The sequence below is a fragment of the Silene latifolia genome, unplaced genomic scaffold, assembly GCF_048544455.1.
Source record: "Silene latifolia isolate original U9 population unplaced genomic scaffold, ASM4854445v1 scaffold_150, whole genome shotgun sequence".
Lineage (NCBI taxonomy): Eukaryota > Viridiplantae > Streptophyta > Magnoliopsida > Caryophyllales > Caryophyllaceae > Silene > Silene latifolia.
Window position 1 is genome coordinate 584,571 of NW_027413138.1, and position 14,863 is coordinate 599,433.

Consider the following 14,863-nt stretch of genomic DNA (forward strand, 5'->3'; position numbering starts at 1 on the left):
AGCCCCTCATGATAGACGAGTCTAGTACAACATATATCTAGATAAATATGATCCTTAAATTCACCGAGTTTTCTTAAAACAACAAAGTGCTAAATTAAAAGAATAAAACACAACATTTTAAGTGCTACAGTGCTAAATTTTTTCAAAAAAATGCAACAAAGTCTTAATTAAGAGAAGCTTTGAAAATAAAAATGAAGCTTTAAAAAATAAAAACAACATTTTAAGTGCTATAGGGCTAAATTTTTTCAGAAAAAAAAAAACTTGACAAAGTGCTAAATTAAGAGAAGCTTTAAAAAATAAAAATGCGGTGAACGTGGATCGAACACGTGACCTTCAGATCTTCAGTCTGACGCTCTCCCAACTGAGCTATCCCCGCCATTTTGACTATTAGTTTATTAAAAATCATTTGTTAATGTCGTTTAGGGGAGCCATTGAGGTATTGAGATAACGATATTTTTGTCGTATTCATCAAAAATCATTTGTTGTTAAACTTGTTATCTACTTAACTTAGTGTGAACTTGAAAATCTTGCCTAAATGTAAATGAATTTATAACATACGAAGTAGTTACTGGTTCACAAAATCTCATTGAAGACGGTTCGTATCCGTCATTTTGGAGTGATGGAAACCATTTTCTCTCACAAATGACCCAAATAGAGGAAAGAGGGAAGCACATGGGGGTGCCCTCACCTTGTCCCCTCTATCCGTTTTGTGAGTGACATTACCCGTCACTTGCTCTGACTCGTCTTCAGCAAGACTAACTGTTACTGGTTTTTGTTGGAATATGTGTCCTCCGACAATAATGCGATCACAACTGTCGATCATAATGATCACATGTTTAAATCTCATTTTTAAGAATACATGTGGGATGTAATATTTTACAGTCAACTGATCCACACATATCGGTAATGATTGGCTGACTAGAGTTTGACATTACTGTCGTGCGACGGTGGTGATCAGTTGATCCCCTTAGGTCATACCTATAGGGAAATACTCTTAATTGATTATTTAATTAATCGTATGCCGATACGAGTTAATTAAATTGCTTAAAATTGACGGATGATTTTGTGAGTAAAGTTAACGTGTCTTATTGAAATTCGATTAAATTAGATACGGTCTAAGTAATCAAATTGTTTTATTACTTGGATAAAATTATTGTTTACGAAACAATTGAAATTGAAATTGAATGAATAATTTATTATAAATACAAGACGTTGTGATTTATAATTGATAAACCGTTTTGGTACAAGTAATTACGAATTACTAGTCGATTTTGTATATGACATATTTTATGAGTATGTTGATTTTTAATATGTTAAAAATACATTACAATTTCATATGTCAAGTAACATGTCACATATGTCACAATTGACAAATGACAAAATAAAATGGACCTCCCATTTTATATATGTGCCGAAAATTAGAAGAGATTATGGTTGAAATTGTGTTAATTATTTTAAGTGAGAAAACACAATGATTAAACCTTATTAGTAGTCATGAAAACCTAGTTTATCTTGAGAAAAACACAAGCTCATGCATTGGTTCCTTTTTTCCCCTCCCACCGGTTTTTCAAGCTAGAAATGCCAATGGTTTTTTCTATCATTATTCACTACTTGAAATAATATAATTTCTAGTGTAAGAAATTATCATTCTCTCTACAACTTTTAAAAATTTAGAGAAATAAAAAACCTCACAAAATCTCTCCTCTCTTGGCCGAAAATATTCAAGAGCAAATACAAAATATTTTTGTGTCAATTTTAAGTAAGACTAATATCATTACTAGTTCATAATAATATTAGTTATTAAAAGTATTCCTTGGGTATATGCTTTTGGGAGAGGTTCTATCATTATTCACTACTTGAAATAATATAATTTCTAGTGTAAGAAATTATCATTCTCTCTACAACTTTTAAAAACTTAGAGAAATAAAAAACCTCACAAAATCTCTCCTCTCTTGGCCGAAAATATTCAAGAGCAAATACAAAATATTATATTCAAGAGCAAATACAAAATATTTTTGTGTCAATTTTAAGTAAGACTAATATCATTACTAGTTCATAATAATACGAAGTATTAGTTATTAAAAGTAGGTTTATTTAACGTAAATACTCTGAACTATTGGTAGTCTTCTCGTAGTACTCCCAACTATATTTTAACTTAAAATAAAACTAACTTTGGATATCATCTTCTCAAAATAGACTTACCCAATTTTAAACTTGTTATATCTGGTAAAAACTGACGTGGTGTCCACGTGTTATCCATGTGGCAATTAGGGATGTCAATTTCACCCGCATCCATCAAAACCCGATCCACCCGATCCTAAAAGATGGATGAAAACCCGACTTAAATGGATGATGGATGGATGACGGATGAAATGGATGTGGATGACGGATGGGTTGGATGAAGAAATTCCACCCGCTATCCACCCGACATCCATCCATCACCCGATTTTATTACTTTTTATTTAATTTTTTTACATATAACACATTATTAAGATAGAAAATATTTAAATTTTCATATTTATCTACTCTCAATATAGATATTTTGTGAACTTACCAACTAGAAAGTAAAACTAAGTAATTATCTAACTTCATTTTTGTAGAGAAAAAAAATCATGATTTTTTTAAAACTTGAAATATAAATATACACAACACCCGTTTATCACCCGATCCACCCGTTTCATCCACGGATGATGGATGGATGGATGACGGATGATATGTTTCATGGATGATGGACGGGTTGGATGAGATTTTAAAAGGACGGATGGATGACGGATAAGGCTTCACCCGACCCGAACCCGATCCATTGACATCCCTAGTGGCAATGATGTGGCTTTTTATTATATTATTTAAGTAAATAAGTTATTTTATTTTACAATAATACCCACTGATTTCCTCCCTGAATCCCATCCCTAATTACTTAACTCCACCATTACTCACACCTCTGCCTCACCATCACCATCACAATTCAAGCTTTAATTTATATCAACCACGTATCCGTATAGGCACACATACACCATTACTAACCTACCTTCAAATCCCACCTTCTTCTCCAATCCCCTTAACAACTAATAATTGATTTCTCATATCCATCTTCTCCAAACCCTAATTTCCTCCCCCTACTACCACTATTTATAACAAGTGGTCCCGCCTCAATCGATCATCCCAAATCCGGCCACCACCTGGAGCGTCGGCGGACTGATCCAACCTTACTCTTCAAATCTGAACCCCTTTTCGAAACATGTCGCCGCGTTCTTCGAGAATTTTAGTATCAACCTCAAAACCGAAACCAAGGTCCTTAAACACTTCGCCGCCAAAGGTCAAGTCTCTCTTTAATTAGTCAGTTTCGCCATCTAACTCCTTCGTCTCCGCCTTCTCGGATTTCGTCTTCCATTCCTCTGCTTGTGTTTATTGGATAAATGGTGGTGATCTACTTGTTTATTGGTGGTCGCTCATGTGGAACCTTTTTGGTTGATGATGTTAAACGGTGGTGCACCTGGAAGTGGTGTCAAACTGGTGGTGCTCACTGCCCAATGTGGTGTCAAATTGGTTAGGGCTGGCCATCGGAAATAAGGAGTTAGGTGATGGTGGGCGTTGTTTGGACTGGTGGGGTGAACAATTTTCAAATGAGGTTGGGTAATTAATTATTATAGGGTGGTTGTATTAATATTTTTAGGGATATTCTACATGGTACCCCTCAACTTTTTGACTTTCTACGTGGTACCCCTACACTTTTTAAAACATACATGGTACCCCTAATTGTTGTCATTATCACTAAGTGTACCCCTAAATTTTATTTTCCGTCAATTAAACTTAGTTTTAGGCGTTAAGTGATTACTTGGGCGCGTAACCAAGCTTGTCATTTATCATCCCAATGACATAAAGACTATATTAGGCTCAATATCCATCTTTGGACGTGATAATTTGGCATGAGATCAATAAATTTTCCGTCAAAATTTTTTTAGCCCATATATATATCAATAAATATTAGGATCGAGATGGATATTGCGTCTAATAGAGTCTATATGTCATGGGATAATAAATGATAAGCTTGGTTACGCGCCCAAGTCATCACTTAACGCCTAAAACTGAGTTTAATTGACGGAAAATAAAGTTTAGGGGTGCACTTAGTGATAATGACAATATTTAGGGGTACCATGTATGTTTTAAAAAATGTAGGGGTACCACGTAGAAAGTCGAAAAGTTGAGGGGTACCATGTAGAATATCCCATATTTTTATCAGAAAAAAAAAATTAATATGTTTATGACTGATTAAGCAGGTAGTCGGTCATCCGATTTTATTTTGAGAAGAAGTGGTCAAAGTTAGGTTTATTTTGAGTTAAAATGTAGTATAGAGTATTATGAGAAGACCACCTATAGTTTATAGTATTTACGTTAAATAACCCTTAAAAGTATTCCTTGGGTATATGCTTTTGGGAGAGGTTCTAATTTATATTCAAGAGCAAATACAAAATATTTTTGTGTCAATTTTAAGTAAGATTAATATCATTACTAGTTCATAATAATATTAGTTATCAAAAGTATCCCTTGGGCATATGCTTTTGGGAGAGGTTCTAATTTGAAGGTGAACGTGGATCGAACACGTGACCTTCAGATCTTCAGTCTGACGCTCTCCCAACTGAGCTATCCCCGCCATTTTGATTGTTAGTTTATCAGATACTATATATTTAATGTCTCAATGTTTCATCACCACAAATAAGATCATACATCCTGTTGTACAGGAAACATGGTACAACAGGCCCATATACTATATATTAAACTATTTAAGCCCAAAAAAAAATTCTACACATCTCCATTTTTCACTAATTCTGATTTCTCTCCGATCGACAAACCCTACCCCTCTTTCTCTTCTCTAAATTTCTCTTGAACGATCCGTAATTCTGATTCTAATATGGTGAAAAGAAATCAATTAACATCATAATCAAGGAGGGAAAACGCATCTAATAATATTTTGGTGAACGAGAAGCAATTTACATCATCATCAAGAAGGAAAAATGGATCTAATAATACTTTGAGGTAAATTTCTACACCAATCATATGAACTATTATTAGAAGAATACAAGTTCAAAAATTCGAGTACATAAGAATACGAGCTATTAAGATAAGAATATGAGCTAATGTAAAAAGATTACGAGCTTAAAAAATCACGAACTTAAAAATACAAGCACATGAGAATACGAGCTATTAAGATAATAATACGAGCTAATGTAAAAAGAATACGAGCTTAAAAATACTAGCGCATAAGAATATGAGCTATTAATATAAGAATACGAGCTAATTTAAAAAGAATACGAGCTTAAAAGGATTAAGAGCTTTAAAATACGAGATAAGAATAAGAATATGAGCTATAAAGATAAAAATATGAATTTAATGTAAAAAGAATACGAGTTTCAACTATTTTCATGTATTAAAAATTTTGGATAAAAATGTTTTTTCCTCACGAGTCACATCATATGATTTGTTCCATATATTCAATTAATTATAATAATTTAAAGGAGAATATGATTCATTAACTGGATGATGGATGAAGATGGAAAGGAGTTAGAAAATTATGGAAGCAGTCAGAGAAAGTAGGAGGATTGAATTCAAAATTGGATTACGTTATTTTTTTTTTTTTTGTAAAAGTATTTGGAAAAAGACTAAAATAACCTTGGATGTACAATGCTCATCGTACATCCAGTTGTATAATCTTGGAACTGGATGAGTTCAGGGTCTCACCCTCGGCTAAATCAAATTTTGTACTTTTCTTTGTTTCAATCATTAATTTACCCTTGAAAGACTTAAACACTTTGGTATAAATTTTTACTCACATCAAACAATAGTTGATTGTGCCTGGTTAACCACGGTCACTGGTGTCCGGAATTTTATAGGGCATGGTTCGGGTTTCACCCTAATTTACTCAAATCCATCCTTATATTGAAGATTATTCCAATGACATTAATAAGCATTTTTCACGGATCGCTCAAATCCTCCATTATATCTGTAGAAGACCATGAACCTCTTAACTTGATAATTTGCTCAACCGAACTATTGTTAAATTCATCATATGTAACCATTAATGCAATCATTTCAAAAACAGTAGACAAAATATATATACTTTGTCGGTCTTTTTTCTAGTTAAACAAATATTACTGCAGTAGACAGTAGCAGTAGTATAGCAGCGTAACCTAGCTATGTTCAGTACTCAGCAGCCGATGTCCAAAACAGATGCATGTCCGAGAACATGCAATATAGTGAAAAGAAATCAGTCGGAAGTGCTGTATCACACTCGACAAACTACTGACATGAAGAGTCGAGAATGTATATTATTATAATTATATATTGAGATATAGACTGAATTGTAATATTGTATTTAGTATTTGCCAAGTTGTCTGTGTACATGGGTTGACTACTCTATTTATATACAAACAAGATATCATATTTATGGAAGGGGATAAGGGAATTGACAAAACAGAGGAAGGAAAATATTCTTGAAGGCTTGATTGGAGGTAGAGCCAACGGCTCCTTTGCAACGGCACTATGGGTGAGATATTACCCCCCGCAAGTTGGAGTGTGGAGAGTCGAGACACCCAACTTGGAGAGTAGGTCATCAAATGCAGCGCGGCCTAGTGCTTTGGTAAGGATGTCCGCGAGTTGAGCCTTTGTGTGAATGTAGCTTGGAGCGATGACGCCCTTTATTATCTCATCTCGAATGAAATGGCAATCCACTTCGATGTGTTTTGTTCGTTCATGAAAAACGTGATTGCGGGCAATGTGTAGAGCGGACTTGTTATCACATTTGAGTTGTAAGGCTTGAGGATGAGATATGCCGAGAGAGTGAAGTAACCCCTTGAGCCACTTTAATTCGCATACGGTTACGGCCATGGCTCGATATTCGGATTCGGCGGACGAACGAGACACAGTCGGTTGTTTCTTCGTTTTCCATGAGATAGGTGAGGATCCCAGGAAGACAATATAGGCAGAGAGAGACCGACGGCTGTTTGGGCAGGTGGCGTAGTTGGCATCACAATAGGCGGTTAGGCGTAAATCGATCATTGTCGGACCGAAGAAGGATGCCTTGTCCCGGGGAATTTTTTAAATAGCGGACAACTGTGAGAGCAGCATTCCAATGTTCATTGGTAGGAGCATGCATGAATTGTGCAAGGGTGTGGACCGAATATGTCAACTCGGGGCGAGTGATGGTGAGATAGACGAGGCGTCCCACGAGTCGTCGGTAAGGTTGAGGATCGGGCATCAATTCAGCTTGTGAGAGTGCTAACCGGTGGTTTTGTTCCATTGGGATAGACGCGGGTTTTGTTCCGAGGAGACCAGTTTCTGTGAGAATATCAAGGGCATATTTGCGTTGAGACATAAATATTCCCGAGGGATTTCGAGCAATTTCAAGGCCGAGGAAGTACTTAAGCTTCCCGAGATCTTTCATGTAGAAACATTTGCTTAGGTAATCCTTGAATTCAGAAATAAAAGTGGGGTTATTTCCGCAAATGACCAAGTCATCAACGTAAACTAGAACATGTACCTCGGCATCCGGTTTTGAGATGGAGAAGAGTGAGTGGTCGTATGGGCATTGATGAAAGCCGTATTGGAGGAGAGCGGAAGCAAGCTTTGCGTACCAACATCGAGGAGCTTGACGTAGGCCGTAAAGAGATTTTCTTAGTCGACATACTTTCCCATTAGTAGACTGTTGAAAACCGGGTGGAGGTTTCATGTAAACTTCTTCATGTAGGTCGCCGTGTAAAAAAGCGTTATGAACGTCCATTTGGTGGAGGACCCATTGTTTAGCAGCTGCGATGGCAAGAAGGGTGCGAACGGTGACAAGTTTGACCGTGGGAGCAAACGTTTCATTATAGTCCACCCCTTCGATTTGTCGATTACCCATGACAACTAATCGAGCTTTGTAGCGTTCGATGGTGCCATCGGCGTTGTATTTGATTTTATAGACCCATTTGGAGCCAATAGCTTTCTTGTTCGGAGGAAGACTTTCGAGAGTCCAGGTTTCATTCTTTTCCAGGGCATCAATCTCTCGTTTCATAGCGTCACGCCATTCGAGAACCTGCACGGCCTCGTTAAAGAAACTAGGCTCGTGATGTTGAGTCACGGCCGATAAAAAAATTTGATGGTTAGGAGTAAACTTTTCATAATTTAGATAATGAGATATCGGAAAAGCGGTACCTGAAGACGATGGTGTGGCAACAAGTGAGTGCAACGAGGGGCGAGCTTTGGGAACGACAAAATCTTGTAGGTTTGAATTTGGTATTTTTAGTCGCTTACCCCGTCCCAATTGTGGCGAGTCAGGCGTGTTTGTGGTAGGGGAGGTGGGAGGTGTGTCCGTGGTGGTGGTGGGTTGACTTGGGGGAGTCTCGTGTGAGACAGACGGAGAAGTTGAGGGAGTGGTGGCCTCGGCTGGTTGAGTGGAGGCGTTGGAGGTGGAGACTACAAAAGGCTCAAGTGTGAGAGCCAAAGTGTCATGTGACGAGCTGGGTAATTCATGATCAAAATCATGTATATTTAAATTCTTGTAAGGAAATTCAGTTTCAACAAATATAACGTCACGAGATTCAAAGTAAGACCCGGTTTCGAGGTCATAAAGACGCCACCCTTTTTTTCCAAACGGATATCCAACAAACACGCATTTTCGACTTCGTGAAGCGAATTTATCATGAGAGCGATTTAGATTACGGGCATAAGCGAGACAACCAAAAATACGTATATTTTCGAATGGTGGAGGTTTATTAAAAAGTAATTCGTAGGGTGTTTTGCCATTTAGAAGTTGTGTCGGAGTGCGGTTTATTAAGTAAACGGCACTTAAGACACATTCTCCCCAAAAATGTATAGGTAGACTTGCTTGAAAGAGGAGGGCACGAGCGACATTTAAAATGTGACGATGTTTGCGTTCCACCCGTCCATTTTGTTGAGGGGTGTCAACGTTGGAGGTTTGTAAAAGAATGCCATTTTCTTTGAAAAACGGTATAAGCGGTCGAAATTCGGTACCATTGTCGGTCCGAAAAATTTTGATTTTCTTTTCAAACTGACGTTCGATCATTTTGAAAAAATTTAACAAAGTTTTCTTGGTATCGCTTTTGTTACGTAAAAGATAAACCCACGTGGAACGCGAAAAATCGTCCACTATGGTTAAAAAAGATGTAGAACCGAAAGAGGCGTTTTTTGAGTATGGCCCCCATAGGTCGCAATGAATAAGATCAAACGAAGAAATAGCACGACTATTAGATAAATGAAAATGTTCGCGAGTTTGTTTCGCGCGTAAACAAATGTCACATGTTTTGCTATGAAAACTAGTATGAGTTTGAGAGTTTTTATCAAGAAATGGTAAAAAACGGGATATATGGGAAGAGGGGTGCCCCAACCTTCGGTGCCAAAGCTCTATAGATCCAGCAGTCCCGGTCAAACACGCGTGTGCAGCATCATGTCGGACCCCCTTTAAATAATAGAGCCCCTCGTGTTGCTCACCCGCACCAATCACCGTCTTCGAGGTACGGTCCTGAATAAGACATAAATTATGAGAGAATTGGATAGTTAGGGATGTATCAACTAAGAGACTTGACACTGAAATTAAATTGCACTGCAAATTAGCTGCATATAAGACATTGTGTAAGACAAGACGTGAGGATAAATGGACATCACCACTTTGAGTAGCGATCGTAAGATCGTGGTTAAGAACCAACAGAGAGGAACTAATTATTTTAAGATTTGAAAAATGGGAGAGACAACCCGACATATGATGGGATGCTCCCGTATCAATAATCCAAGTAAAAGGAGAGAAATTACCATTGAGACGGTCCGATGTTTGATCAGTTTTGCGAGCCCGTAAGTAGTTGCTTAATTCCTCCAACGCTTGTGGAGATAAAGAATTGAGATCAAGTTTGTCAAACTGGGCAAGTGGAGGGTGAGAGGACGAAGCACCAGGAGAGTGAGCATTTGTCATATGGGCTTTGGGAGGTGGTCCAGAAGCAGGTTGGGTGGTGCGGTCTGCCTGGGATTTACTTCGCGTATCCGGGACAAAGACGGCACCACTCAAATCAGTGGCATTTGGGTCTATATAGATACGGTTCTGGGGCGATCACCCCACCATTCGGGAAAATTTCCGTGACTTGAAAACAAAACCGCAAGTTATGACCCGATTTCTTACATGCTATACAATAATATTTGAAGTTTCACGAAGTGCGACGTTCTTGTCGACCATCACTACGCCCCCCGATCGATATGTCGTGACCCGTGAGGAACACGGGCAGCAAAAGACATAGCATCGGGTGTCGTGTCAACTTTGGTAGACGATAAATTACGAACTCCCTCATCTTGCAAGAGTCGATTATAAATAAGATCTAAAGAAGGGAGAGGAGTAATACCAATAATGTGAGAGCGAGTAGTAGCAAAACGGTCATCAAGACCCATTAAAAAATCGCGTACCCGTTTCTTTTCTCGTCTTGCATTGATGATGTTCAACCAATCACAAGAACAGGGACTGCATGAACACGACGGAATAGCATCAAGCTCCATAATGCCGTTCCAAATTGCAGTCATTCTGCCGTAATAAGAAACCAAGGTTTCGGTTGGGCCTTGGCGACACGCCATTAGATCCGCTTGTAGTTGATAGATGCGAGCCTCGTTAATCTGACAGAAACGATTTTTGATGTCCATCCATACTTGCTTTGCCTCAGGTCGAAGCGAGACTTGATTGCGTAACGTAGGTGCAATTGTATTAAATATCCACATGGTAACCAACGCATTTGTTGATTGCCATGTTTCGAAATTTGTGGCAGTGGCTGTTGGTTTGAAGATGGTACCGTCAATGTACCCGAGTTTGCCCTTCGCCATAAGAGCAAGATGAAAAGAGCGGGACCATTCATCATAATTGTTCCCGTTGAAAACGACAGGAGTGATACTGTGACCCGTGTTTTCAACGTGAACAAAAGAGTATGATGGAGTCGCAGTGGTGTTGACGGTTTCAGAATTAGTCATGATTTGTGAAAGATGAAGAAGAAGACGATAGATACGAAAAAAAACGAAAGAGACGGCCAATAAAAGACCTAGCTCTATGATACTTCCTCTCATCCAGACCAAAGGTTACAGTTGCTTTATCACACTTGTCGAGGCATGTTTTGTAACGTGCATATCTTTAGTTACACATTATTAAAAATTATAAAAATTTGATATTCTTATAGCATTCATGACGATAAATCAAACAAGATCTCACATGACTATATTTTGTCTTATACATTAAGAATAATAACAAAGATTCCCTACGACCATGAATAGTGCCAAAAAGCAACTGTAACCTTTGGTCTGGATGGGAGGAAGTACCATATTATAATTATATATTGAGATATAGACTGAATTGTAATATTGTATTTAGTATTTGCCAAGTTGTCTGTGTACATGGGTTGACTACTCTATTTATATACAAACACCCCTAGGCCTTATAAGATAGAAAATCTCTCTCTTTTTCACCGATGTGGGACTCACAAGTGGATTTATACTCCAACACACCCCCTCACTTGTGAGCCCACTTAAAGATCGGTCTGGAGGACTGGACATCCTCACAGCCGTCACAGTGCTCACTCGACCCGAGGGACTGGACTTCCTCATGCTGAAACCGGAGGGACTGGACATCCTCACGGCGGGTCGGTGCCCCCTCACTTGTGAGCCCACTTAAAGATCGGTCTGGAGGGACTGGACATCCTCACAGCCGTCACAGTGCTCACTCGACCCGGGGGACTGGACTTCCTCATGCTGAAACCGGAGGGACTGGACATCCTCACGGCGGGTCGGTGCACATAAAGGCTCAGTTTTTTTTAAACACGAGACCCGGGTCTTTTTTTTTGCCTTGGGCTCTGATACCATAATAAACACGAGATGTGTCTGGCCTTACCCGCGGTGGAGGAGATAAGTCTAACTACTGACATGAAGAGTCGAGAATGTATATAGCAGACTGGCACCATATTCAGTTCACTTTAACTCGACAACCATAATATGCATTAATCATCTGGAGGAAAGTCTTCATCTGAAGCAGGGTCTAGGAACGATCCCAGAGTCTTCCTTAGAAGGCTAAAAGTTTTCTCATCCTGTACGGAGTAAAATTTTGTTCAGAATTACCGCAAAACTGATGTTAAAAGGATTTCGAATGATGATCAGAGAAAAGAGATTCACCTTTTTCTTCTTCTTCAAGGAATTTTCAAGCTCTGCGATCTTTTCAGCACAAGTTTTTTCTTTTTCCTGCAACATGCTTTTCTCTTTCTTTCCTGAAACCAACACCCGGGGTTATAATTTACTTGATAAACTGCAAATTTAAGTTCGAGTATGTTTAATTGCTCACGTAGTTGCTCGTATCGTGTGATCAGCCTCTCTTTCTCTTCTTCATACTTGGAAATGGTATCTGTAAAAAACAACCAGGTCTACAGATCAGTAAACTTTATACATGTAGCATGTAAAACTTTTTAGGTAAAACTTCATTGCTGTCGTTAATATCAGAACAACAACCAATGGCGTTCTCTATACTCCGAGAGTGCGTGCGAGATTTCTGTTATCTTATTCAGGACCTTATGAAGATACATTACAACCAATAACTCACCCAAAAATGACCTGAACCTAAAATAACCCAACCCGGCTCGAATTCTTGCAAACCAACCGCAAACCCAATTTAAGCCCTCCCGATTAACCCGTTTGCAAGGTCTAAATTGGGGAGTGGAAACAAATTTAGAGGATTGTAACTCGGACCAAAGCTAGTGGATAAGTGTTGGGTGAAAACGTATCCAACACAAGGCTTTAATGTGCTAATTGTTACAAGTACGATATTGATGATGTACATGTAACATAGTTGTTGTTAAATGATGAAATATTCCGTGAAAAGATGAAAACATATGAATTGGTTTAATTCATTTGTTTTGGTATCGTGAGGTGATTTTCACAATGCTATATAAAGGATTGTATTCCTTTGGAAAAATCATATCAGAAAATGTAATCGAACAAAGTGACTAAAAACCGGGGTTTGAGGGTAAGGTGGAGTACAACGGGTGTTTTTATACTCCCTCTTATTCACCATTTTCTTCCCTATTTCCGTAAACGGATTATTCAGGTTTTCTTCCCATTTCCTTTTTTGGAAACTTTTACTCTTATTTTATTCATTCCTCTCTTCTACTTTATCACCAAACCCCACCCAACTCACAAAATCAAAATTTCTATTTAATTCCTAATTATTCATTACTCTTTCCTATCACCAAACCCCACCCAACTCACAATTCATTATTTAATTCCTAATTATTCATTCCTTTCTCCTATCACCAAACCCCACCCAACTCACAATTCATACTTTATTCCCCTCCTAAAACCTTGTGCCCACGGTGATAGAAGAGAAGAATGAATAAAACCTTGTGCCCACATCAAAGGGGAACAAAATGGTGAATAGGAGTGAGTACAATAATTTAGGAGGTTACTATAGGGGTAATATTTGTGGCATTTACTAATATTACTAGAGGGCTTGATGTTGTTATCTTATACTCCTATTATTATGGGTTTCGGACTGGAATTTAATTCGGGACGGTTACGGTGTACTAGTACTATATTACTCCGTATTACAGTGGAATTTAGTCTATTTGGCTAGTGGGTTTTACTTCCGGGTTGGAAGGTTTTGCCCTGGGTTTGGCCCTAAAAAATCATCTCATCTTAATATTGCTTACATTTATTTACTTTTACAGTTTACTTGTCGATTGGTTGCTTCCGTTGCGCGTGGGAGATTGGCGCTAATTTCCTAACAATAAATTGCTTCCAGTAATTTGAAGAAAAAATTGTCTATGTTATCGGTCTCAAGTGTAATTGTATTCCCGAAGTTGGGGTTTCGATTCTCATTTGCGACATAGTGTGCTCATTAAAAAAAAAAGTGTATTTGTGATGTATGGTAAACCGAAAAAAACTGGATACTATGGTTAAAGCCAAAAGAAATTGTGAAGACATAAATTGTGCTAATAACACATCTGACGAGTAAGATTAACTCAACAATAAGAAACTCAGTCGAATAAATTAGTATTTATTTACATTTTAATTTTATTTTAATAACATGATATGCTATATATTAACCGACATTTCTAATAGATTGGCAATCACTACAATGTAGTGTTATTTTGTCTAAATAGAGCCTAAAATTAAAAAAAAAAAAAAAGTAAATGTTCATGTTTAAACTTTTCTTCTTTTGAAATTATCATATTATGAGACGATATTAGAGAAGTCCAACTCATGAGTAGTTGATAATGAGTCTTTTAGTCTGATTTTCGCGTCTGTACCTAAAGTCGTCATTATCCACAAAACAGGAATACAATATGTTGGGAACTTCTCCGATGCAAGGACCACTGAATTGAACTCTCTTAAATACCAAGTCCTGCCTGATTTTATCAACAGGGATCCTTGAGTTATGCCTATGCACCTTTAGCAACACAGCAGTGTAACACCCACATACACCAAGGTGCCTTACTAAGACCACCATAACAAATCAAGGTGCTACCATCTCGGTTGCCCGAGGTAAAGTATATCAAATAGACCATCTAAGAACGTTTTTTAAAAGATAAAACTGTTTAAATAAGATACAACTGAAGTTTAACCAAAACTATCAAAAGTACTAAAGTATAAACTGCTCAATCATTGCTCACCATCCCCGAATGAATCACCATATTTTTGAAAATAATAACAGGGTCAGTCAACTTTATAATCAAGATACGAATTCATATCACAACAATACAACCAATTCAGTTGCAATATCATTCTCCAAACACTTTTACTAATCAATAACCGACTACACACTTAAATATGTAGTCCTGCCAGATTATCCATCGCAGCAGGTAAC

General features: G+C 37.8%; 2 protein-coding genes and 2 non-coding genes across 4 annotated transcripts; all 4 read right to left on the reverse strand.

Annotated features, from left to right (window-relative positions):
- Window positions 1-303: 303 nt before the first annotated feature.
- On the reverse strand, window positions 304-376 carry TRNAF-GAA (transfer RNA phenylalanine (anticodon GAA)). The gene has a single exon. It is a non-coding gene; the product is annotated as a tRNA-Phe (tRNA).
- Window positions 377-4,577: 4,201 nt separating this feature from the next.
- TRNAF-GAA (transfer RNA phenylalanine (anticodon GAA)) lies at window positions 4,578-4,651 on the reverse strand. The gene has a single exon. It is a non-coding gene; the product is annotated as a tRNA-Phe (tRNA).
- Window positions 4,652-10,218: 5,567 nt separating this feature from the next.
- LOC141637827 (uncharacterized) lies at window positions 10,219-10,992 on the reverse strand. The gene has a single exon (XM_074447247.1). The coding sequence runs from the start codon at window positions 10,990-10,992 to the stop codon at window positions 10,219-10,221; it is 774 nt and encodes a 257-aa protein (XP_074303348.1).
- A 938-nt stretch (window positions 10,993-11,930) lies between these two features.
- Window positions 11,931-14,319, reverse strand: LOC141637828 (uncharacterized). The gene is made up of 4 exons (XM_074447248.1): window positions 14,307-14,319; window positions 12,347-12,406; window positions 12,181-12,272; window positions 11,931-12,095 (listed from the first exon to the last, which is right to left on the reverse strand). Exons 1-4 carry the CDS (start codon window positions 14,317-14,319, stop codon window positions 12,009-12,011), a joined length of 252 nt encoding a protein of 83 aa, XP_074303349.1. The 3' UTR covers window positions 11,931-12,008.
- Window positions 14,320-14,863: the final 544 nt, after the last annotated feature.

Coding starts and splice junctions, on each gene's coding strand:
- LOC141637827 (XM_074447247.1), bottom strand. CDS start 10,992: ATGACTAATTCTGAAACCGTCAACACCACTGCGACTCCATCATACTCT.
- LOC141637828 (XM_074447248.1), bottom strand. Junction 12,273..12,346: donor CACACGATACGAGCAACTAC/GTGAGCAATTAA, acceptor TGTTGGTTTCAG/GAAAGAAAGAGAAAAGCATG. Junction 12,096..12,180: donor CCTTGAAGAAGAAGAAAAAG/GTGAATCTCTTT, acceptor TACTCCGTACAG/GATGAGAAAACTTTTAGCCT.